This window comes from Parasteatoda tepidariorum, chromosome 8, assembly GCF_982258835.1.
Source record: "Parasteatoda tepidariorum strain Cologne lab strain chromosome 8, Ptep-v5.0, whole genome shotgun sequence".
In the NCBI taxonomy this organism is placed as follows: Eukaryota; Metazoa; Arthropoda; class Arachnida; order Araneae; family Theridiidae; genus Parasteatoda; species Parasteatoda tepidariorum.
Genome location: NC_141762.1, coordinates 51,399,350 through 51,425,678, shown reverse-complemented (window position 1 = coordinate 51,425,678; position 26,329 = coordinate 51,399,350). Strand labels below are relative to the sequence as shown.

Genomic DNA, 26,329 nt, shown 5'->3' with positions numbered 1-26,329 from the left:
TGCTTATGAATTTCTTTGATCCATTTCTATCATATGCGACACATAACTTTAAAATTACCTATAACTTTACGGTAATGTGTAACTATACAACAGTTTCAAAAATTTAATACAAAACATCTTAAATAACCTTTGATTAAATAATCAGATTAATTGTTCAAGGGGTACAACTTTTGTTATTCTAAATAAATGGTAAGATATAGAAGGAATATAATACATAAGTGTAAGTAAGAGTAGAATATTTTGATTTCGAAAATCAATTCGAACTTCAAAACGTATTTTCACTGCCTATATTGTTTCGAAGAATTCGAATATTTGACCCAAAAAACATGAAGGATTGACGCAATCTGGAACTATTCCTGTGTAAGGATAGCGGTCGAAAGTTTAATATTCTTTTTGTGTATTTCGCCATGTCTTCGAAACTATTACTGAAATCAAAACGAATTTTGCACTCACTGTAATAAACTCGTTTTTTTTCGAAGATAATTATAGCAGAAAATAATTTTTAAAAACTTAGTTACTATTTATTTTAAGACTGATTGAAATTTTTCTCCATGATAAAATTTTGCATTCTTTTAAGCAGTGTAATTTTAAATGACAAAATGTAAATTTTGTAATGAATTCGTAAAATCGTTCTCAATAAATCAAAATTTAAAATGTCACTTATTTTGAAATTTCGTTGCTCAAGTATTAGATCTATCCAGACTGCGTTTGAATTTTAGATCTTGCTACTTAAAATTATATTGTTTAAAATTAATTCTGTAATTATATACTTTGAAAAGTACTAAGAAACAGCATTTTTTTAAAACTTTTTACTAACATATTTTGCTGACAATTTTTAACTGTCAGTAAAAAAAGATAACATTAAAAATTTTGCGATATTATTTTTTTTAAATTTTTTGTTCAGAAATTTAATCTTTGTTAAAATTTCATAAATAGTGTCAGTTTAAATTAAAAAGTTTTTATTTTTATCTGTTTACTTAAAACGATTCAAATGTGCAAACGATTTTCGAGATTGCAATAAATAAACACAAAAAGAACTTTTTAAAAAATTTATTTACAATTAAATGTTTTATTAGTTTTATCACTTAGTTTATTCAATTATTGAAAATAGTTTCAATTTGTGAACTTAATAAAAACTGATTAAAAAATAAATAAATAAATAAAAAAACAATGATGTAAAACTAAGAATTATTATTATATATATTTTAGACTACTACAATATTTTTCCGTTAGCTTCCTCACATCTTTTAACAGCGCGATGCTTTCAATTTGAGCTAAAACTTGCAGCTGAACAATATTAAATTCTTGATCAAAAAAGCGATTAGTTTTAAGCTGAAAATCTCGCGGCATATTTTTCTATATTCGATAATTGTTCATTGCGCGATGCTAGTCTACGAGTAGAGAAATCACAATCCAAAGCACATACATCTCTTTTGAAATAAACAGTTGCCACATATCAGACTGTCTCGCCAAAATTCGCGAGAATTAATTTCTTTCTTTTTAAGATGTTGAAAGAAGGAAACGGGTGTGAGATGCATGATCAGATGACCGTTCAAAATATTTCAACTTATACAGCTATCTTACTTAAGGTAAGGACTGTTTTGATACAATATAATAAATTTTGTTATAAGTTATTGAAAGTATTAATTATTTAAAGTGAATTTTTGGTTAATTTCTTAATTAACTGAGAATATAAAATTCGCTCGAACTTATTCTACTTAATGTATTTTAACCCATACTTTCAAGGACTGATTTGTGAGAGGGCATTCGGGGTATATGCGCAGGGACCCGAACTAGTGAACGTTCCCACACTAAATTACATATGGAAAAGAAATATTATTATTTATTTTTATTTCTTAAAGTTTGGTCTCAAACTTGTAAGGAAATAATAATATAGTTATTTTGATAGACAAAATTTTTTAACTTCTGAACTATTACTCCTATTGACTTATTTTTGATCTCGTTCAATTTAGCGTAAAGATACATATGAAACAGCGCTTTGTTTATCTAGAAGAGCACATGCCCAGGGCCCCCAACTTGTGAGGAACCCCACCCCAAAATGCATAAGAAAGAGAAATATTTTTACTAACTTGTAAGGACCCCCAAATTTTTCTTTTACTTTTTAATATTATAACGTCAACTTTAATGCAAGTATTTCAAAATGTGAAATACATTTAATGTGAGTTGTTTTCATTTCATAAAATAAATTTGATAAATATTATTTTCTTATTCAAATAACAAATCATTTTTTAGAATGCTATGGATGCTTTGCTATTTATCTTGTTTTTATCATAATTTTAATCATTCTCACACAACTCTATCAATTAAATTTTAGGATTTTTTTGCACAGTTTAACTAAATTAAATTTTCCATTTCCATGTAAGTACAATGTAGAACATACTTCTAAATAAGCTATTTCTGCTGTTGTGTAAAAGATTATCTTTTGATATTGTGATTAAAACACCTTGCAGGTTAACTTAAACTTTAACGACTCTTTTAGAGAGCCCCTAAGTGGTTTTGTGCCCAGGGTCTCGGTACCTGTAAGTCGGGCCCTGCCCTGCACACTTTATATAATTAATTAGTTAGAAGTAATAAACTATAGGTCATAGTCTGAAATTTTGAAATGAGTATTCTCAGATCAGGTGATAAAATTTTCTGTGATAAATTGCTCTGGAATGACATCACACACTGAAAATTTTTAGCTGACTTTTTTTGTTTTCACTTGAATGTGTTATCACATAATCATCAACTTATTGCTGTAATTTTTTATCGCAAGGCCAGAGAATAGCCTTGTTATTTTTTTAATATTATATAACTTTTTATTTATAATGCACTTTTTATTAAATAAATAAATACTTTTTTATAACTAAGATTGTCTTTTTATAACTTAAAAATGTTTTTTTGAATATTCTTTTTTAAAATTCACTGTCAAACAGGACTTTTAAAATAAAAGTTGGCAGTGGAAAATAAATTTTAATAAAAACTTTTAAATATATAAAGAAACAATTCCTTTTTAAAATTTTATAGCAGATCTATTCATATAATATTGCAGTTAAGAAGCTATTAAGATAAATATTAAACCGTTGAGTTAAATAATAATCCCTTATTACTTCCAAGTTATTTAGTCCAATGGACGCGCTCTCATTTCATTTAGCCTAAAAAAATACTAAAAACAATACCTCATTTGTCTATATAGCAATGTCAGGCGTAATTGTAAAATTTGTTTCGCAAAATACAGGGTGTTTATAAAGTCCCGGACCCATTTTTATGCTTAATAACTCATAAAATAATAAAGATAGATTAAAATTAATAACATAAATGGTTAGATAGACTCAGAAAGTTTCATGACCCTTGTCAATGAACTTCCACATGTGCCCCCTACGTCGCACGGAGAATATCAAGTTGATAGTCAATTTCAAGCCAGGTAGCGGCAAGCATGTCGGCATCCACAGAGGCTATTGCGGTTGTAATTCTGGCTTTTAGGTCATCAATGTTCGACACGATCCTCCTGTAAACATTGTCCTTTATAAATCCCCAAAGAAAAGAGTCCAGCGGCGTTATATCAGGTGATCTGGGTGGCCAAGGAATTGTACCTCCTCGTCCAATCCATTTTCCTGGAAAATGGTCATTCTAAGAATTACGAACGATGATACCCCAATGAGGTGGTGCACCATCTTGTTGCAAAAATACATGTGGCTGAAACTTTCTAGTTGTGGAAATACGAAGTTTTCCAACATGTCTAAGTATACGACTGATCAGACCGTCTTTTCTGCAAAAAAGAAAGGCTCAATGACTCGGTCGTGCATTAGTCCACACCACACATTAACCTTTGATGAATCCCTTTGTGTCTCACGGTATTCATGGGGGTTTTTCAGATCCCCATATGCACACATTATGGCGATTAACAATGCCAGAAACATGAAAGGATGCTTCGTCGGAGAACATTATGTGCTACAGAAAACCGCAATAGCCTCTGTGGATGCCGACATGCTTGCCGCTACCTGGCGCGAAATTGACTATCGACTTGATATTCTCCGTGCGACGAAGGGGGCACACGTGGAAGTTCATTGACAAGGGTCATGAAACTTTTTGTGTCTATCTAACCATTTATGTTATTAATTTTAATCTATCTTTATTATTTTATGAGTTATTAAACATAAAAATGGGTCCGGGACTTTATAAACACCCTGTACATAAGAAACAATGCTTCAGTTGTCTAGATCGCAGGCAGTTGCATATATGTACAGTTACAAGACGAAAATTGCACTTTAATATATAAATCACTATCGTGATTCATTGTATAAAATACACAGAAATCAATACCTCATTTTTTTCCGATAACAATATTAAGAGAGAACCTGCATTTTTGAACGAAGATCGACGTCTTGGATTCGTATTCTCAGCAATTTTGAACTTTACTTTTTTGAACCATAACCAGTTTTGAACTACAGTTTCTCGACTAGAGGTCGAACATCCTTCTAGAGTTCCATGTGATGCAGTTCTCCCGCATCACAGGGACATGGCAAATAGTTATATCATAGAACCCGTAATTCGTTCACTAACTCCTTGACATATGATTAAACAAACTCTAAACTTTGTGGAATTATTAATTTCTTGATATAGAAATGATCTTTGATTGCACTGTAAACAACAGCTCGCAACGGAATGTTGACAGAAATGCCAACTGCTCCGGACACGCCAAAATAATTAAAAAAACGGCAAATAACTACAAACTAAATTTTGCTAATATTTGACTAATTTTGCTTGCTTTTCAAAAGGTATAATAGCATGATATAACTACTATAAAGTGGTGAATTATATAAGCCTACGAATTATTTAGAAATAGTGGTGGATAAAAATCTACTAAATTGAATTTATTAAACCAAGAATCACAATTGATAAACTACCACTATAAAATATATATTTCATTTCCGGAGCAAGTTGGCATCTCTGTGTTGAAGACGTCTGAGACACGTCAATTATTGTTTTGACTTAAGAAACAAATGACGTCTCCCAGACGTCTTCGTATGTCAAGGGGTTAATTGAATTACAAATTCGTTTTTTAACTTTTAATCGTTGATTCGTGGATTTTTTGACCCACAGTTTTCGTCCTTTTATGGATTCACTTATTCAATGACTTGGTTACTTATAATAGCTAGATCATGCATATTTATATTTTTTTTTTTGTAGTATGCTCTTTATTTATTTTAAATTTTTTTTTAGTAACATACGATTATTTGTAAATAATTTAGGCAGTTTACAAAAGCTTTATTTTTGTGACCAGTTGTTCTATTAGTGATATGATATATCAATCTTCCAGTTTTGTAAAACTTACTATATTTACTATATGGAATTAAATTTGATACTTTTTATCCACTATCGTAAGTTGATTAATTTTCTGTACACATGATAGATATGCAAAAGTTTTTTATACTCATTCTGTAACTTTTATTTCACTTTTTTTCTTCTTCTTTTACAAATCACTCCTGTAAATGCTTTATAAGTTAAGTTTAAAAAACAATATTTATACAAGTGGATATATTATTTAAACTAGTAATGAAGTTATTGTAATATTCAATAAGTAAATATAGATGATATATCAAATAAATAAACAAATCTAGAATTAATTAAAAATGTATGACATTGTCATTTATTTAGGGGGATTCTATTCTCTCCTAATTAGAAATTCTGAGTACGGATTTGATTCATTATTTCTCACTACAACTTGAGATAATTTAAATTTATTTATATAGAAAATCCTAAAAATCTTTTCATTTATTTGAGGTGCATGTTAAACTTTTCCATTTATTCTGAAAATCTGGAATTTTCTAATTCATAATTATAAAAAAGAGCATTTTTTTATCAAACACTTCATTTTTATGATATTATATGTTGAGGCAATAATTTAAAAAAAAAAATTGTACATAGCAAAAAAAAAAAAATATTTTGAATAAGTTTTGATCGAATGATCAGGTTTTCACGCGTCAAACTTAGTCTCAATGGTTCACAGGGGTGACTTCACATATGCTCATAAGTGCAGGCGATATTTATACTACGAAATCAGACTCCAAAAACGTACTTTCTCTGAATAACATACCCTTTTTTTGGACAGAATTGAATTCCTTACCCTCAAAATATGGGGGGAGGGTGGTCGCAAAGTGGAAAATATGGTCTAAATACTTTGGTCAGAGGAAATCGGTACCAAGTTCGGAACTCTTAACGTTAATTTTACGTTTTGCGTATTTTGCTATATCTCGAAAACTTTTAAAGCGAATTGAAAATTTTTCACACAATTATAAAATTTACTTACCTAAAGGTATTTCTGAATAAATAAATAATAATTTTTAATAATTATTTATTATTTTGCTTAAAAATAGTAGAAAAAGTTTTGAATTTTAAGTTATGCAAATTTTTACATCATTTTAAAGACGGTAATTTTATATGGCAAAATATAAAATTTGAACGAAATTGGCTGAATAATTCCTGAGAAATTGAATTTAAAAATAGTCGAATATTTAAAATTCATTTACACAGAAACTATTCGACCAATTTAGTTCAAATTTTAGATTTTACTACATAAAACTACATTCGTTAAAATGATATAAAAAAATTTATACTTTACAATTCTCTTATTAAATAAACTAATTAATAATAATTTTTAAAAATTAGTTTTTGAATGCAATTCGGATAAACCAATTTTATGGTTGTATAAAAAAAAAAATTTGTTTGTTAAAAACATTTTCGAGATATAGCGAAATACAGAAAAAGTAAAATTAATAAGGAACCAAATAACCCCACCCCTGACCAAACTGTTGGGACCATATTTTCCAGATAGTAATTTTCCATGTTTTGAGGGGGTCAGGAATCCATCCAGAAATAGGTGTACTTATTCAAAGAAAGTAGGTTTTTGTGACTGATTTCGTAACTTAAAAAATCGTCTGCACTAATTGATTAGCACATGTCAGGTCAGCCTCGTAAAGCATTAAGTTTATTTGGGGAACGTGAAAATCTAATAAGATCAAAAGTTATGCAGGTTATTTCTTTCTCTTTCTTTTCGCCTTTTGTATAATTGAAAAGAAAATCAATGTAACGGTGCCTTTTTTGATTGGAACCGACATGAGGTATTTGTATATATTTTCGATTTTTTACATTAAACCAATCTTATCATTAGATAATAAAAGTTCTTCAGAAAATTAAAATTGAGTTAATTTTCACAATAGCAAAGACTGCGAAGTAAACCTTCCTGAGTTAATAAAATTTTATTCTCTTTCAGAAGCTTTATCTTTATATTCAACTTTTAATAATTAAAATGATAGTTATAATTACTTGAATTTCTATTTTATATTTCCTAGGCTCAAATGCAAAAGTCAAAGAAAATGCAATGATAGAGAATATGAATTTACTACATGCAGGCACATCAGAAAGGTATATTAGTGATAAATGTTTACAAAACGAAAAAAAAAATAGTCTTTCATTTTTCAAAAATTCAAAGCACATAAAGTCAACTCAAGACTAATAATGCACAGCAAAAGGAAGATATTGAAAAATCTCACGGCCTTAGCATTCGGCCATTTCCTCGTGTTCACAGCATTCGATTCTTTGAGCAATCTTCAAAGCACAGTCAATCACGAAGAAGGCGTAGGAATCATCTCCCAGTCTGTCATCTATGCATTTTTCACTGTTTCATCCTTCTTTCTACCAACCTACCTCATTAGAAAATTTGGTTGCAAGAAAACTTTACTTATATCAGTGTTCAGTATTTGTCCTTATGTAGCTGCAAATGCTTTCCCACATTGGGGAACTTTATTACCAACAGCGATGCTAAGTGGTATATCATTTGGACCACTATGGGCTGCTCGAAGCACATACGTTAATGAAATTGCTTTTCAATATTCAGCTTACACGAAATCCTCAACAAGTGTAATTAATGCTTGGTTTTTTGGTATTTATTCATTTTTCCATGAAAACGCTGAAATTTGGGGAAATGTACTATCGTATTATGTGCTTCGAGAATCATCCAATGAAACATTGATTGCTTCTGAAAACGAAACCTTAATTCAATGTGGAGCGGAATTTTGTGGTGTCAGTGCAGACGATTTTAATCCTAATTTAGAACGACCTCCAGATGAAAAGTGGCTAAAGCTTGTGATAATATACAGTTGCTTTGTAATTCTGGCTGGGATTGTAATTTTTTTCATAGTGGATCCACTAGAAAAAGAAACAGATCCTAGAATTAAAAAGTCTAAAGAAACAGGCTTATCAGCCGATCTTCTTATAGCAACTTTAAAGCATATGCGAAACAAAGATCAGCTGCTTTTGATTCCTCTGTCATTCTACTGTGGTTTAGCTGATGGATTTTACAACAGCGATTTCACAAAAGTAAGTATAATTTAATAATTATACATAAATTAATTTCTTTTACCAATTTAATTCTTTTTTATTTAATTTTTTTGCATCTTACACATTCTTTTCTTGTACTTCCTACTAAATTATTTTATTTTACCTTACATCTTCCTCTCTTCTAGAACTTTATTGTGTCTTATACATATCTTCACTTCCTAGTCTTTTACAACTAACATACTCTTTATTGTAAAATACACATACGTTAATCTTTTACTACTAATAAATTCTGTACTTTGCCTAAGCATCTTTCAGTCTTTTGCCACTAAAATAATCTTTATTCGATCGCAAAACTTTCTAGTGCTAAATCATTTCTCTTAATTTTTTTTTCAGGCTTTCAAAAAAGATCAATAAATTTAAGACCATTCTATAAAAATGTTCAACATTTTTCTGTCCAAAAAAAAAAAGAAAGTCGCAGGATGCAAGATCTGAACCATAGAGGATACTTAAAATCGAATTCAAAAGAACATCAAACTTTATTTCATTTGCACTGAAAAATTAGAGGAATGTATTCTTATAATACAGCATTCGATATCGGATTGCTTTTAGACAAGGTTATAATTTTAAATAGAGTTGTGAAAGAAGGGTTAAAATAAAAAAGGCACATCTTTTTGATGATGGTGAAATTTTATGATTATGAATTATTAATATATGTCCAACTTGACTTCGGTAAATAAGAATAAGAAGGAATTAAAAAAAGCGTTAAAAAGTTTGATATAAAACCTTAATTAACCTAACTTTGTAAATTATATATGGAGGGAAAAAAATTGCATTCTCAGTACCGATTAACAGAGATTTTTATTGCTGTGAAATTTGTCTAAACTGTGCAGTCATGACTATAGCTTATTAATAATTAAGATAGTTTAGTATGTTAGTTTTTATCTCAGTCTGGATATGTGAATTAAAAATACTTTTGAGGCAAACATATTTTTGTAACTCCAAATCAACATTAAAAAAATCTACCATGAACGGTTCTTAAAATTATATTTGATTTTAATTAATGAGGCTTTTGAATTTAATAATCCAACTGATAAAAAAGTAATACTAATAAAAAAAAGGAATGACAGAATCTTTTCTATTAATATAACTTTTTATTTAATTGAATAATTCAGATCAGAGAATATCTTTTTTGTATATTTTTATACACATTGGAGAAAACACTGAATTAAACTAATTATTAAATTATCATTTAAAATTAATAGAGATTTCAAAATAATTACGATAAATGAAATTCAAATGATTTGTATTGACAATATTTTTTCCCTATAGAATATTAAAGCATTTATCATTTCTTTTTTTTTCCAGTCTTATATAGCATGTGCATGGGGTATATCTCAAGTTGGTTATGTTACTATATGCTATGGTGTTGTCTGTGCTGTGATGGACTGTTCTTTAGGATTTATGGTAAAATATTTAACACGTATGCCAGTATTTTTATTAGCTGCAGCATCACATTTCGCCATGATGCTAACACTTTTGCTATGGAGACCAGATGCCAACAACTTTAACCTCTATTTCATATTATCAGGAGTTTATGGGATTGGTGCAAGTGTTTGGTGGTCACAAATAATAGGTGAGATTAATTGCCTTCCAAATAAATTGAATATAAAAACTGATTTGATTAGTTTATAAATGAAAATTTCAAGCTATTGATAAATTATACAAAAGGGAAAAGGAAATAAATTACACAGAATTAAAAAAGGAAATGAATTACACAAAAAAGTACAAAAGTCTTATTTTAGTGGAAGAATTTTTTTTAGAAAATAAAACTAAAAAGTAAATTAAAACATTGCAGCAATAGTTTAAGTAAAAGTAAAATGAAAATAGCGGATTCACATAAATTATATGCCATTATAATTTGTTGATTTTAAAAATAACACATGCAGTAATCGATAAAGAGTACCAAAAGTAATAAAAAAAGTAATAAAAAAATATATAATTTAAATTTATAGTTTGTATTTCTGTTTTTACTCTAAGAAGTATTAGTTCTTGTAGAAGTATTAGTAAGTTCAGAATAAAAAAAAATTCCTTTAAGGAACTTAAAAAAATGCAGCAAGTTACAGCTACCAGTTATGTAGGTTGAAATATATTTTATTGTAACAATAATTCCCATAAATCAGAAAAGTCAAAATCTTAAAAACTAGATCTATCCACTAATACTTGCAATGTGTGTGTGTATATATATATATATATATATATATATATATATATATATATATATATATATATATATATATATATATATATATATATATATATATATATATTATAATGTAATACAAAAAATTATTTAATATAGTGTTCTACAATCACCTCCCTTTTTGTATAATTTTCGAAACCTTGAAAGAAAAAACTAAATTATCAGGGAGAACATTCTGGGATGTGTTTAAAATATGGAAAGACAAATATGCTGTTTAGAATAGTTACAAAAAAATATTGAATAGAGTACACTTTTTCATATAATAGAAATTATGTAATTATTGAAAATAGTGTACAAAGAAAATACTTGTTGTGTACATATAAAAGTTCTTTGAGGTTAACAAGTAGAGAATAGTTATTTCAGCAAGACATGAGGTCTTCTTGTAATTACTGTACTCATTACAAAAAAGACAGATACACAAACTGAGATAAAACTGCTTCATTTTGTGTGTTTGTGTAAGTTTTAAATCTAACTGTTTTTTAAAAAATTTTCATGATGTAACTGCCTACTGCATTAATTTTTAATTGCTATATTTCAAAATTTAAATATAACAGTGCAGCACAAAAAAATTTGACATCAGAAATGCATATTTTCAAAATTAATGATGTTATTAAAATAAAATGCACAAAAAGTTTAGAAGTATATTCATATCATAACAATAATATTGCACCAATAAGAATTAAATTACCGAAATGTAATGACTAATTAATTAAAATTTATCTTTTTACACAATTTTAAAATAGATTGCATTTTATTTTTCAGCACTTTATGGTGTCATTTTCAAAGACAATGAAGAACCAGCATTTTCAAATTTCTATTTTTGGAGTTCTTTAGGATTTTCAACAGCCTATGCTTACAGTAACAGTTTATGTACAGATATAAAAATTTACATATTGCTTAGTTTGTTGTTTATAGCCATAACTGCCTATATTTCTGTTGAAGTAAGATTTATTTGTAAATATAAAAATCACAGATTACAAAACAATCAAATTAACGATATTACTGAGTTGTATTAAATAAATTGAAATAAAATTTTATAAACTGTTGGCTTTAAATTTATATAATTTTTTTAATATAAGAATAAGAGAAATAAGAGGTGTAATTAGATATTTTGTATGTTTTTTTATAAACTTTTTATTGCTTGGTCAGGAAAATGTTTCATTGTAATTTTATTTCACATAATTATGAATTTATTTTATCGATTATTATTTCACTGAACTGAAACACAAAATTTTTTATTATTATTATGAAGTTAATGTTACCAATTATAATAAATTTCAAACTTAAATTAAATAAAAAGGAGCAAGTTCAAGATATTTCAGAAAAAATAAGATGTATTAGTCCAGAAACTTTGAGAAAATCTATTGTTAATTAAAAATAAAAATTAATAAACAGTTAAATTAAACTTGAAAGTTTTTTTTCTTTAACTGTGTGAACTTTATATTTTATACAATGAGGGATATTCTTTAATCATGAAATAGCAGTACAAAATATATTTGTATACAAGTTTCTATTCACGTTATATAGAGTGTTAGTTTATAATTCTTTTGGAGAATTTGCCACAATTTTTATTTTTTATTTCATTTGTTTCAGCTAACTATTAACTAAATTAATAAGTAAAAATATTAAAAAGGATACCAGGTCTTGTTAAGATATATTAAAAATTTAAAAGATTTATTTTAAATCATAATATTTTATGTGTTGCATATTTCCATAACTGCTAAATTATATAGCCAGTGAGGAAAAGGATTTGTAATGGTATGTTTTTCTGTAAAAATCTTGGTTTTTAAAGTTTCAAAAAAGTTTGTTTAACCTACATTAGCAAATCAATAATTTAAACATATGCAAACAAGATCTAATAATTAAGCAATTATAGTTTGAAGTACTGGTAAAGTAACTTAGTTAAAGAAATTCATCCTTCTTCAATTATTGTTTCATAACAACTAGTAAAATCATTTCCAAGGACTTTACACCTAATAATAAACACTTTTTATTCATTAAAAAACTACCTAAACTTACAAAAAACAAAAGTTTTCATTTAAGTTTCTCCTAACAACTCTTTTTGTTTAATCTTGAGTACTTTTTCTAACTCTGCGACATTTAGTTCAGCTACATTCTGAATCTAAAACAAATGAATAAAAAAAGTAATTACAGTCTACAAATGACAGTTTTATTAAAATTAGTAAACAGAATAAAATTTTTTATCTTAAGAAACTAAATAATTAACCTAAGTAAACAAATCAGTTTTGTGGATCTTAAGGGAACTTAATGTCCTAAATTATTGTCTATAGTGGGATGAGTCCAGGTTATAATCCCATGTTTTTATCGAATACAATATTAATACATTAAAAGATCTATATAACACAATTCTATAAACTGCAATTCTCTATAAACCACACTAGCTTTGTGGCAGTAAACAAAGAAAACTGCAGTAACAAAATTTCTATACATAAGAATGAACTATTAACTATAATTACTATTAACTAACATTATTTGCTTAATTATTTTAAAAGGTTAAAATTTCAAAAGCTAAACAAACCAAATTTATTAAATTGTTTGTTCCTAGTTTTAAAGTTGTTTCCGATTGTTGACAGCGCACGATTACTTACAGGCGCACTTGCACCGTGTTGGTCTTTCTGACTCTCCTACTGTACTCTATGTGCAAATAGGTCTCATATGAATGGCAGGCATCTATGGAACTGCTCTGCCCTCCAGGAGGCTCGTAATTCGTCTAGTTTCACGACGCTCTCCGCCCCTGGAGATATTTCTTTATTATATTGGACAGCAAGACTTCTCACTCGAGAGAGCAAATGATGGACGTAATTTCAAAAAAAAGTTTTAAAGTTGCAAAATGTTTTATTTTTTTACTTATTTATTGTTTTTTTTTTTAATAAAAAATACTTACTGGTATTTTTAAGTATTTGTATCCAAAAATTGTTTTATAGCATTTTACTATTGATGTGTTTCTGACTAATATTGCTTTATTTAGTAGGTAAATTTAAAGACAAGCAAAGTGATCTATACAACACAAAATTCCGTAAAACGCATAGCCCCGGGTTTAAAGGATTGCTTTATAAAGATCTTCTACTTAATTATTATCATACAAATAATAAAAAAATACATGTTTTTTTAATATAATTACAGTTAAATTATGTACCATAGATATGTCAAATGTCAATAATATAAATAGCAACTTAATATATGTCATTTAAAAACTAAAAAAAATAATTTGAGTTCGGTTTAAGAAATATTTAATAAAATTAAAATATCACTATTATGAATTTTTTTTACCATATTAGAGGCATTGAAAATTAGATCTTCAGACAGATCAGTTTTTCCTTTAGCTTCTTTCACAAAATAATTCTGGATGCTCCGAATTTCATCTTTAGCTTTCATAAACATGGATTTTGCACTTTTTGCCATATGTTCTCTATGTTCCCTTGTCATCCTGCAATACAGAGTAAGTAACATTAGCAAATAGAGTTAGAAATGAAATATAATTAACTTATAAACACTTAGAACTAAAAAATGTATTAAAACAATGGCTACTTAAGATAGTTTCCAAACATGCATAATATTAAAAAAGCAAGCTCATTAATTTGTAATGTGATAAATTTACTATATAAAAGAGCTATGGTAAGAGAGACCAAACTTTTGCATACTGTAACGAGTAATTATTAGAAATGATTACAACAAAATAAAAAGAAGCTAATTGAATATGAAAAATAAAAAGTCTATTCAAGAAGATTCCAGCATATCAGATCATAATAATATAGTGCTCTAGATCGGTATAAAGTAATGGACAAGCAATGATTTAGAAAATGATATAAATAAAGTTTTTTTTTTTTTTTTTTTTTTTTTTTTAAAAAAAAGAAGCTAAACAGATACAGTGGCATCTCTTAATACCAGAATTGACTGAAGGATCACTTGCAATCAGCCAAAGCCCAACCTTCGGAGCTATGGCTTTCATAACTTTGAACTTTCATACAATTAATTCCTGATTCTGGTAGCATGATATCCCATGATGAAAAAATATGAGGCTCTGACTTAATTTAAGAAAAAAAAATTTCTGACTATTATAGATTTTACAGAAAAATTTCAAATCATATTTCAGCTATATAAAGCAATTATTAATCAGGACAAGATTTAGTTTTATTCAATATGAAAATTACTAGATTTTTCTGTGAAATGAGTTATCACTCAAAGAAGATAAGATGTAAAAATTAACAGCAGTGTTATTTTGAAAAAGCAATGGTTGTAATAGACATTGAATTTAACTAATGTGCATAAAAATAGCTGCTTAAATATTTTTTTAAGTTCTAAGACTGGTAATTTTCCTGATAAATCACAAGAATTCTGGTTCTAAAACTACACTCACTAACACTTATGTGTTTTTCCTGACCCATCAAACTTTATCCAAGAAAGTTAGTTTTTGGGTTAAGTAAACAAAGAGAGCAGTTAAAAAATAAAAAATTTTATAGAACTTTTTGTAATTACAATTAAGACCCTTTTTTTCCAATAGGGATAAACTTTTGTTTATTTTAAAGGTTTTTACTGCACTCACCTAACTTATAAGTACACTTATTACTCTTTACTTTAGATACATAACTTGTAAGTTAGTTCATATTTATAAGTTACAAAAAGTCTGACAACTTTTTTATTCACTTTTTTCTTGCTAGTGGTTGCATATACAAAATGGATGAATTACAAGAATTATTAAAATTCACATAAAAAATTATATCCTAGAATTGTGACTTACAATAAAATTTACAATTATCTTAAGATATCAAATAAAACTAACTTGTTATCTTAAATGAATATTCAACAAATAATCAAATTATTTAATTAAAACAATAAATGGGGTAAAAGCTAAATATTATCAAAAGAAATCTAATTTCTATAAAAAAAATAGGACAGATATTTTACCAACAATGTATTGGAATAAAAAAAAATTTCTACTTCAGAAAAATATTTATTCTTATTATATTAAATATTTATTCTTATCATACTAAATATTTATTCTTCTTTTGTTTAATATTTAAAAACATGCATGCAAATCAAATAGAAAGGAAAGATATACAAACAAAGTTTTATAAATCAACAGCACTATTTGGTGCTAAAGACATACAAAAATATATTTCCGCCAAATGAACGTCAAGAGAAATTTTTATTAAAATTTTAAATTGACTTTTATTATATAACTTGCCATTAAATATTGAAACATAAAAAAGATGCATAAACAAGACAGTAAATGTGAAGATTGTACATATATTAAGACTTAATACAGTCAGACCTCGATATAAGGTCATCCAGCATATAAGGTCACTTTTCCAAAGTCCTGGCTCACTGAATAGAAATTCTTTGTTACAGATTTAGTTTAGGTCAAGTTTAAAAAATCATTATCGCTTATAAGGTCATTTTTATCTGAGGCGAGGGGAGCTCCTTTCTAACAAAAGCATATTTAACTTCCTTACAGGACAATCACCCCTCTCGAGTTCTAGGAAATTGTTGCAGCCAACGAACAAGCTACAATTGCTGAAATCGTTTCACAAGTTGTGGACAGTGAGGACAATGACAGTGATCCTGAGACTGTAGCTGTAACCCAAGTGAAGGCTTCCCTCCGTGCAATAAATGTCATACGAAATTTTTTTACAAACCATGAGGGAGCTGAGGTACATTTTGAAAAGTTACAAAATCTAGAAAACATTGTTCGAAAAATGAAATCAAAAACGAGACAGACCTGCATAACTGATTATTTTAAATAAGGTAAGATGTAATGCATATATGTACACTTTGAGGAAATTTTCAAACAACTTTATTTTAAATAATTAAAAAAAAAATCTAACTTTCTTTAATTCTTTACTAATTCTGTTAAAATTTATTGACTTAACCCCTTAACTGCCGAGTAAAATTAACGTGATTCACTCCCCAGTGCCACCGTTTTTCGCTCAAGTGCACTTTCTTACACGGTGTTTTGGTGGGAGAAAATGATGCACTCTTTGCAATTTAAAAACAGTTTAATTTTACAAGACAAGAAAAGGGAAAGAAAGAAAATACAAAATTTAAATTAAATAATAAAAATACAATATAAAAGATGTTAAAACTTAGCTGTTGTATAATAAATCCTGAAACATGGTTGGACACATAAACCAACATCACATTCATCGCACTGATAGCGGGATCCACGCCGAATTTTTTTTCTTGAACAAACAGCACATTTTCGCGATGCATTTTTCTTTGAAGACGTTTATGAAAAGAATAAAAAGCACCAAATACATACGGGAAACAAAAGCGAAAAAAGAATAAACCCGACCTTACTCAAATAAATACACACAAGCGATTAATACGACATCACTTCTCCATAACATCCTTTTCCCATTCCCCCTCCTCCGAAATTAGTAATACATTCGCAAAGCAAACACTTTCAAGGCCATTTTACTGCATTCTGAAGTAGGGGGTGTAGTTCTATTTATAGCAGCGCAATGCAATGCATCGTACTTTGGGAAAGCGTATATATACGCCTGCGGCAGTTAACGCATCGTCTGACTGAGACGTATATATACGCCCGCGGCAGTTAAGGGGTCAAATATTTAATTTACGGCTGATGGTTCTCATTTGCACTACCATTAAAAAAAAATCCTGATGTGTACTATTTACGTGCTTAGTTACGAACTGCTAATGAATCGGTTAAAAGGTCACCCCGCTTATAAGGTCAGTTTTGCGATGTCCCTTAGGGTGACCCTATATCGAGGTCTGACTGTCAAATTTGTTCAATTCGATTCTTGATGGGAGAAAAAAAAAGCCAAACAGGTATGCAAAGTTGGAAGTTTTATTATTTTTCTTTCGTTGTTCTTTTTTTTTTTACACTAGATCACAAATGAAATTGATAAGGATACTTTTACTGAGTTCATTAATAAATAAATTAGGTAATTTAAGTAATGTAAGTTTATAATATACAGGATAAAAAGATAATTATAGAGCAAACAATACTCATAATTCTGATTTTGAAAGATCTAAAAAATTGGTAAGTTTCATAAAGCTAAAGAATTTGAGATAGAATTTTTCTCAGTAAATAAAAATTAAAGCAAGTTAGTTGATTACAAGCAAGGCATAAATAAAAAGGATACAATGACAGAAATAAGATGAACAATAAAAATGAAAATTGATAACAAACTGGTGTCTTACTTAGGAATGGTTAAGTAGATCATAGTGCCATCTTGCTGAGGATTTATGCCAATACCAGAATCAATAATAGATTGTATAGCTGGTTTTAACGCCTATTGAAATTCTTTAAATATGAAAAAACAAAACAACACACAAAAAATGCATTAAAAAAATAACAATTATAATTTAAAATATATAAACACCAAAATTGCAATTCTTAATAAAATCTGAAACATTTGAAGATATATTTTCAATTAAGATTTATTAATTTAAATAAACAGTTCAGTAGTCCTTTATATGCATTGTTAAAAATTTAAGTGAGTAATATCAGCTAGTGAAAATTTATTATAAAGATAACTTCTGACTGAGAGATTGTTAACAGGCTAACAGCAAATTTTTTTTAAATGAATACAATTTGTTCATGTAACCTTCAATTCGTCGTTACCTAGGGGGGGGGAGGGGGAGGGGAAATTAACAATTAAATAAATTTAAATTTTTTTTCTTCAAATTTCTCTCTTTCTTTCAAGCATTATTATAAATTTCAAACTAACCATACATTTCCTGCACTATTAAGTTTTTATCTATTATTTGCAAATTTTGCTACAAGTTTAAGTGAGCAATTTTTTATTTTTAAATTTTAGTTTCCTCTTAATTACGTTTGGATAGCAGACAAGTTTTGATTTATGAAGATGTTGTTGCAGATTAAATCAGAAAACTTTGCCACCAGGTACACATTGTATTACCAATGAGTAAGTTTTATAACTTACAAATCTCACAATAAAAATAGAAACTATGCTTAAAAAAAACTCTTTTTACAATTTTAAAATTAATCTACAAATTTAAAATTTAAAAAAAATGACTGACAAAATAAATGTAAACATTTCATTACCTCTGGAAAATCTATCAAATTGATGGCAATCAAGTTTTGATTCTTCCTTGAAATTTGAGCTAATTCGTGTAGAGGGTACTCATCATCATCAATTTTGACCATAATATTTTCCACATCTACAAACATGAAATTTATTTATAAAAAGAAAACAAAATATTTTTAAATTAAAAAATTCCTAGTAAGCAAATAAGTTTTTCTGAACAAAATATTTAATATTTTTCTAACGAAAAAGTTATTTTTTGAAAAGTAACTAAACTAAATTTAATGCAAGTTGCAAAATTTATCTAATTATGTTTAAGAAAAGGTAAATACAATTCAAAATTAAAATTTGTAGAAAATATTAACTAAATTAATTATTAAGATGAAAAAAATGCACAATTCTTATTATAAAAGTAAACAAAGATATAAACTACTAAAGAAAGAAACAAAATATCAGGTATAAGCAAACACAAGAATATTCTAAGTTTTTAGTACTTAAAACTAATAGTTAAAAATAAAACAAAACAGTGGGACAATTAAGCAAAGTGTGTTCCTGCAAAATTGTCAAACAATTGAATTTAGTTGTTAAAGCAGATACAATATGCATTGAATTTTGAATATTGAAATTGTATGATAATCAAAGTGTAATGAATTTTAAATAATAAAGTTATATCAATAACTTATCTCAAGTTTCTATTTAAAACATATTTATTCATACAATTTGATTAAAAAACTTTAATTTGCTTCAGAAATATACAGATTGGAAATAATAGTCAACACGTTTCAATTGCTCAAAAATATGCGCCAATTTTTCAAGATTGACCAGATGTGAATGAGGAGAAACAACAGTGTATTGAAATATAAAATGTAAAGTTGCTAATAAAAATGTAAAATAAAGGTGAGTAACAAAACTAGAAAAACCTCATTAACCGAGAGAGAATAGAAACTAAGAAAAACTTGTGGCTAAGAGCGAAAAAATCATAGTAAAATGCATTTTCATGGAAGTAATGCAGTTAACAAACTTGCGATTTTTTCTAGAAAAAAACAATAAATGGTAATCAAATGTATAATTCATAAATAATTTTTTAACTTAATAAGTATAAAATTTATGATAAAATAATAACAGAAGAGAAAAAGGCAAATTTAATATGTTTTAAACACAAAACAATGCTAATTATAAAATAAATCAATGCTAGATATAAAATTAATGAGGAATTAATACTAGAAGCTGAGCGAAGAGAAAGGTTCTCAACATATTCCTTCTTTAATTTTTCTTTAACAGTAAGTAATTGATTTCTGTAGTCTTCAATATCAATGACCTCTTTTATTTCTTCATCAGATAGCTGTGCAATTTTAGATTTTCCTCCACCTGAAATAACATAATAATATTTTTTCAACTTCAATGGAAAACTTAGGAAATAGTAACTGTTTTTTTTATTATGCATGCATTGTTCCACTCTTTCATTAGTTCTATAAGAAAATAAAAGACTACTCACAATAATAATTGTAAGCATAATGATCAAATATCTAAAATAATTTTATGTGGAAAAACATTTTCTTTTTAGCATAAAGATATTCAAAACAATGATATTTGCAATATTTAATACTTCGAGACACATTTTCAGGACTTGAAATCAACACTGATTTTGGATTACTAAGACATTATTCAGGCCATCATGAAATAATTAACAAAGTATAAACTGTTTATTTTAATGGTTTATCATTTTGGTCAGTGTTTTGTTGTAAAATAGCATACATCATCATAGTTACAAATATCACACACTCTCCAATATTTTTCGTTAAATTTCAGTTTAATATTTTATATGTTCAATATTCGTCTAAATATATAATACTTAAGTCGTTTATTATAACACAATGATAAAATTTTGAAGCTACATTCAAATTCTTTTTTAAAAAATTCTAATAATATATTGTTAATTTTTTGCATAATAAATTCCAATGTATTTTTTTTTAATCTAATAGAAGTATACAAATGAGCCAATGAAAATGTGCACAGACAAATTAAATCTTTTAGTAGATAAATCATCTATAAACCAGTATAGAGAGTAAATTTTCTCAAGGATACTTTCATCAGAGCTCATTCTAAGCAGGGTAAACAGGGCGCAGCACCCTGCTGCCCTTTTGATCAAAAGAATCCACCCTGTTGCCCCTGAAGTAAATTAGTGCTCCGATATAATAGACTCCATACCCTTTTTCCGCTTTCTTTCCTCAACCCTTTGTTTTTTCCCCAAACTCTACTATGGATTTCTTAAACTTTTGTTATTTTCAACTCTTTTTAATTAGTTTGTCATTGCTGTCAATACATAGATTTATATGGGAAAGGAAAAATAGCCATCACACCCCCTTGTTGCACTTGTCTTTGAAAGTTTGCAGTTACTTCCACTATCATTAAATTATAATTATTTATTTTAATTATTAAATCATAACTACAGACACTTAAAAATATATATGTTACTCACTATGACACTCAATATATATGTTAATTTATTAATAAAAATTAGTAATTAATATGATTGCTTTGCTACTTTTAGTAAAGTGAAGAAAAAAATTCTTTTACTAATGGACAATGTTTTTTAATAGAACGTGTAAAGCCCAAAGAAAGAAATTATTGCCTTTTTAGAATAATAATGCCCTTTTTTTAAACTTCTGCATCCTGCCCTTTTTTCTGCCTAGAATGAGCTCTGCTTTCATATTATTACCTGTTTGCGCTCATTACATACGCCAGAGGTATTTTTAACTTTTAAAAATTTATAGAGCTTTGCCCAGGTTGATTTTCCTCAGTGATTTTTTTACTTTATTTAAAGTTTCTCAAGGGTCACTGCTCGGAAGTTACCCAAACTTGGTGATTATTTTGGCACAGCTACGGATGAAGAAATTTTATTAATTTCCTCTCCAGATTTTAATTTAGATTATTTCTCATGATTGTTAGAAATATTGTGGTAAACAATGCATAGACCATTTTCTAGTGATATTTTAGAGTGCAAAATATGTGAAGAATTATGGCAGAATAACTATCAATATTTATAACTGAAGACTTATTTAAAACATTACCTACGTTTTGTTAGTTAAGTTTCTTTTCTTTTTAATTGCTTTCTTACTGCATGAAACTAAAATTAAAGGAAATTTTTATTCAAATTAATAAATATTATAAAATGTGAAGGAATGTAACCTTTAGACATTTTTCCTTGAGCCTTCTTTGCAAAGCAAACATGATTCAATTGAAGAGGTGTCACTACCAAAATATTTCTTCGAGTACTTTCGATAGGAATTACATTTGAATATAAGATACTACATGACTTATAAACAGAAGGTGGTTTCATCTTTAGAGTTTTCAATAACTTAGAATAAGTTCTCAATTTAATAAATATTTCCATCCTAAAAAAGCAAAAATGCTTGAAAAATATATCGCCAGAGAAATCGAAAAAAAAACGGATTTACATCAAAGAATTTTTAAAATTTTAGATATATCTTCTACTCATGTCTTCAAATGAAAATAAACACTTTCTCTAATAATCAAAATACACATTTTACTCAAAACCAACTACATGAATTGAAAGTCTATTTATAAAATCGTTCATAAAGTCCATTCACCAGTGACTTCAGCCTTGAGACTCTGACAATTGTGGCTACAAAGTTTTCAGTTCGAAATAGTGTTTGATTTCAACCGTTTCAACTGAAAAGTTTTGAACGGTTCATTCAGTCGCCGTGATTTCATCATCATTTCGAAGCGTGTTTATTTACAATTTTGTTTACTTTTATTAGCATGGTATCTTTTTTTCTCGATGGTTAGTGACAGTAATTATCGAATGAATGAAGATAAAAATTAGAAATTTTTGATTTCTCAAGCAATATTTTCAGCTGTATTATAATAATAATTGTAAATTTCATAATTTATTATTATTTTTTTCATGCACATTAGTTATAAGATAACTAATTTATGTTTGATAAAAAGTCGACAGTTTTTAAGTTTAAAACTTCAACATACTCAGAAGGTGTATCATAGTTTCCAAAAATATCCAGCAATTTTTAAAATGCCTCGAAACAAAGACGAAATCGCAGCTTTAAAAGAAATTAGGATGAAAAAAAGAAAACAATGCAAAAGTGCTCGTTTCCCACCTGGTGAAATATATCTATGTGTGTTGGGAAACGGATCGATTTCATCTCCTAAAGCTCTTTATATGTTTACCGATCATGAGAGGTAAAAACTAATTTTATCATTCTGCTCTATCTATAATTTTACTGGATATTTCTTAACCCTCTGACTGCTCCATTTTTGGACCGAAGCCGCTTTAAAAATTTGCTTTACACTACGCGCTTTCCGCCCTTACGAAATCGCTTTACACTGCGCGCTTTCAAATACAGCAATTTAAAGGACAACTAACGACATCTGTTGGTCAAAACGTAAATTAAACGTCTAATACCGCTGAAACGGGGAATAAACGGGATGCGCTAATCAATAAAGGAAGAAAAACACATGCCCGCGGAAATCGCGGGATGAGCAGATTTTGCTACAATTCAGTTACCCGTGGAAATCGCGGGATAATCAGTCAGAGGGTTAATGTTAAATTGGTTTTTTTAAAAAAAAAATATGCAAAAATTTTTATACTTGTATCTTACAATTTATTATTAAGAAATGGAATTCGAGTGTAAAATTTAAAAGAAGTTTTATGTATCGTTATCTGTGGCAGAATAATAATCAACAAATCTTGCCAACTGGAGGGATATAACTTGTAGCGACCCTCCGCAAATCTCTACATGTTTTTTTTCTTTCCGATTTGCAATTTAAAAATCCATTTGGTCTTGGAGATTGTGGGGATATTTCCGTATCGTAATCTGACATGCCAACTACAATTGCCAAAGTGTCAAATAGATCTTAAACTTTCAAAATTTTTATAAAAGAAAATATGTAGATGTATGCCTGGGGGTGACTGCGAGTTATACCTTTTGAGTTTTTCTCTTTCTGTGATTATACGGAAATCTCCCCAAGATTGTAGTTGGCACGACAGATTTCGATGCGAAAACATCCTTAAATTTAATGATAAGATAGTTACACTTTTGACAACTAATCTATACCAGATTTGACAGATTGTGAGGAACTACAAGATTGTCAAACTGCTTGACTTGTATATCATGTTTCTATTTTGCATTCTGAACTTTCGTGCCATTTTCTTACTTCATGGCTTCATGTTGTGTGTGCTTGCTACTCATTAGTCAATGAATTTGTTTTGTTACTGTTAAAAATAAAAAATGACCTATTCATTCTATTCATTAAAGTTTTTAAGCCTTCTCTAATTGTTATCTTTTTGATTGCTGTGGGCCTTGAAAAAACAAAGAATAATTTTAATAATTTATACCTATATATATTTCTTGAAGTGGCAGAAAATTTCATTGTTATTATTTGCTTCGAAATATTCCCCTATTTTTGGTGACAACTGAGCAGTGAATGAGCACCACAGGGGGGAGGAAATTAAAATACACAGTTATAATAGCTTTCAAAATTCAAAAACATTCTTAAGACTTCTAAATATTTGCAAAAAGGTTAATTATTTTTTATCTCTTTCTCATTTTTAACTTTGATGATTCGGAAATATTTTCTTTTTTTTTGTCTGAAATATTGAAGAGAACATAAACCAATTGCCCTCTTGCTGCCTACGTTCACTATGGGGGAGAGAGACAGGTCAAACTAAAAAATATAAAATCACAGAAAAAGACTAAGTTGAATTCCTGGCCAATAGGAAGCAAGTTGAAACATACTTTTTTTAAATTATTCTTTAAGTAAAAAAACTATTTAGCACTTTGATGTTCGTTTTGAAATCCCTAGAAATGTTAATGGTATAGTTCTTATTACTTCTGCTTTTGGGTATTACAGACAGAAATTTGGTACCCTTGTTGGCAAAGGCCCCCATCAGGGGGGAAGGTGGGGGGATTTTAAAGCTTGGGGGGATTTTTACACTAAATAAAACAAATAGTTTTGGGGGGGAATTTAGACCAGAGAATTTTTTTTTTTAAGTACATAAATAAAAGAAGCAACATAGCACTATTTCGAACAACCTAACATGGAAGGGGGAAGTTAGCAAATTTTTTTGGGGGAGGGATGAATTCGCCCAAGAGCTTGCGGGGGAGGGGGGGCACTGCTTGTTGGTAAAGTTCCAAATTGAAATCTTTCCTTCTTCTTTGATTAAAGAAGTATATTTTTTTTAAAAAAATAACTAAGTTTCCTGAACTTTAAATTTTTATTGTTCTTTATAAATTTATTTTAATTTTAGATATCTTTTTAATTGTGGTGAAGGAACTCAAAGGTTATCATCAGAACACAAGTAATATCATTTACTTATTTTTGATTATGTTATCTACTTGTTTAATTATTTTTTAAAAATTGAAGTTAATCTTTATCATTTCAGGACAAAGTTATCCAAATTAGATAATATCTTTATTACTCATAAAAGCTGGGATAATATTGGTGGTTTATTAGGTAAGGAACATTTCATATGTTTTCTTTTATAATGTATATCTTACTTGGCATTAATTTTTACCCATATTTTACAGGTTTATCTCTTACTTTGCAAGACATGGGTGTTCCTGAAATTACTCTACATGGTCCACCTGAAATAGTAGGCCTACAATTACTTTTTTTTAATTTATTATATAATGTTAGAAATTATATTTAAAACTGAAATGTATATTTTCTATTCTACCTTATTGTATCACATTTATATCTTAAAATGTTAATGACATTATATTTATATCATTTAGAGCATTAAACAAAGTCAGATATTTTAGCCATTTTGGGAATTCATGCTCTTAAAATCAACTTATGATCCAATACAAATCTTCACAGCTTGAATTTAAAAAATAGGTCATTTCATTAATTTACTCTGTGACTAGTTCTGGAATAACTCTATGGGTTAACCAGCTTCATTCTGCCTTAGTGGCATAATCTTCGAAATAGTTTTCTTTGTATAGTTCAACATTTACCCTTCAGACAAATTTTCTTAATACATAAAAATTTTTACATAACTATTCATACTTTTACATAATATTCATAGTGTTTTTTTACACTATTTATATTTTAACATAACTATTATAAACATAACTATTCATACTTTTACATAATATTCATAGTGTTTTTTTACACTATTTATATTTTTACATTATTTGCACATGCATATTTTTCTAAGAAGGTTGAAAAAAAGATTTTTACATGTTAAAAATTTTTTTTTTTTTATATTAGTGCAGACATTTAGAAAAATGTATAATTATGAGGTGAAAAAGTTGTTGCATTAAATGTAGTTTAGAGAAAAGTTTCTAATATTTATGACATTTGAAAACAAATTTATAATATTTTTAAAAAAATCAATTGAAAAAAAACTTATTTAATTTTGCCATAAAATTTTATCTTTATAGTTCATGTTTAGCAATATGCACTTTATTTAATAAAATCGGACATGTCATATCAATAAGATAGTGTTTAAAACTATTAGATACCAAAAAAGAGATTTTTTTTTAAAGATATATATACTAATATCTATAAAATTTCAGAATTTTTTAAAAAAATTTATGTTAATTTATGAATAAAAATGGTTAAGAATCAGGTAAGTGTGATTTAAATTAAAATCAGATTTCTCTTCTTTTTTTTTCTCTGTGTAAATGAAATCAGTATGCTAGTTTTGAAAGAA

General features: G+C 27.8%; 3 protein-coding genes across 3 annotated transcripts in view; 2 read left to right on the top strand and 1 right to left on the bottom strand.

Moving 5' to 3' along the window:
• The first annotated feature begins 1,496 nt into the window (after positions 1-1,496).
• LOC107447127 (UNC93-like protein) lies at positions 1,497-11,655 on the top strand. The gene is made up of 4 exons (XM_016061961.4): positions 1,497-1,589; positions 7,353-8,379; positions 9,706-9,973; positions 11,363-11,655. The coding sequence occupies exons 2-4, from the start codon at positions 7,519-7,521 to the stop codon at positions 11,614-11,616; spliced, it is 1,383 nt and encodes a 460-aa protein (XP_015917447.1). The 5' UTR covers positions 1,497-1,589; positions 7,353-7,518; the 3' UTR covers positions 11,617-11,655.
• Positions 11,656-12,566: 911 nt separating this feature from the next.
• Positions 12,567-22,182, bottom strand: mRRF1 (mitochondrial ribosome recycling factor 1). The gene is made up of 6 exons (XM_016061955.5): positions 21,823-22,182; positions 19,855-20,001; positions 18,654-18,769; positions 17,786-17,877; positions 13,892-14,048; positions 12,567-12,722 (listed from the first exon to the last, which is right to left on the bottom strand). The coding sequence occupies exons 1-6, from the start codon at positions 22,025-22,027 to the stop codon at positions 12,639-12,641; spliced, it is 801 nt and encodes a 266-aa protein (XP_015917441.3). The 5' UTR covers positions 22,028-22,182; the 3' UTR covers positions 12,567-12,638.
• A 187-nt stretch (positions 22,183-22,369) lies between these two features.
• The window catches only part of LOC107447121 (ribonuclease Z, mitochondrial), a 29,468-nt gene continuing 25,508 nt past the window's right edge, over positions 22,370-26,329 (top strand). Inside the window, exons 1-4 of the mRNA XM_016061953.4 lie at positions 22,370-22,851; positions 24,920-24,970; positions 25,055-25,125; positions 25,200-25,264. Coding sequence (XP_015917439.2) covers positions 22,562-22,851; positions 24,920-24,970; positions 25,055-25,125; positions 25,200-25,264 — 477 coding nt within the window. The 5' untranslated portion in view covers positions 22,370-22,561. The remainder of the gene's footprint in view (positions 22,852-24,919; positions 24,971-25,054; positions 25,126-25,199; positions 25,265-26,329) is intronic.

What these genes read in the sequence shown, in the direction of transcription:
- LOC107447127 (XM_016061961.4), top strand. Translation starts at nt 7,519, where the DNA reads ATGCACAGCAAAAGGAAGATATTGAAAAATCTCACGGCCTTAGCATTC. An exon ending in ACAACAGCGATTTCACAAAA is followed by an intron (nt 8,380 to 9,705) that starts GTAAGTATAATT and finishes TTTTTTTTCCAG; the next exon opens with TCTTATATAGCATGTGCATG. An exon ending in TTGGTGGTCACAAATAATAG is followed by an intron (nt 9,974 to 11,362) that starts GTGAGATTAATT and finishes TTTATTTTTCAG; the next exon opens with CACTTTATGGTGTCATTTTC.
- mRRF1 (XM_016061955.5), bottom strand. Translation starts at nt 22,027, where the DNA reads ATGGAAATATTTATTAAATTGAGAACTTATTCTAAGTTATTGAAAACT. An exon ending in TCAAGGAAAAATGTCTAAAG is followed by an intron (nt 20,002 to 21,822) that starts GTTACATTCCTT and finishes ATGTTATTTCAG; the next exon opens with GTGGAGGAAAATCTAAAATT. An exon ending in TTTTCAATGCCTCTAATATG is followed by an intron (nt 12,723 to 13,891) that starts GTAAAAAAAATT and finishes CATTTGTTTTAG; the next exon opens with ATTCAGAATGTAGCTGAACT.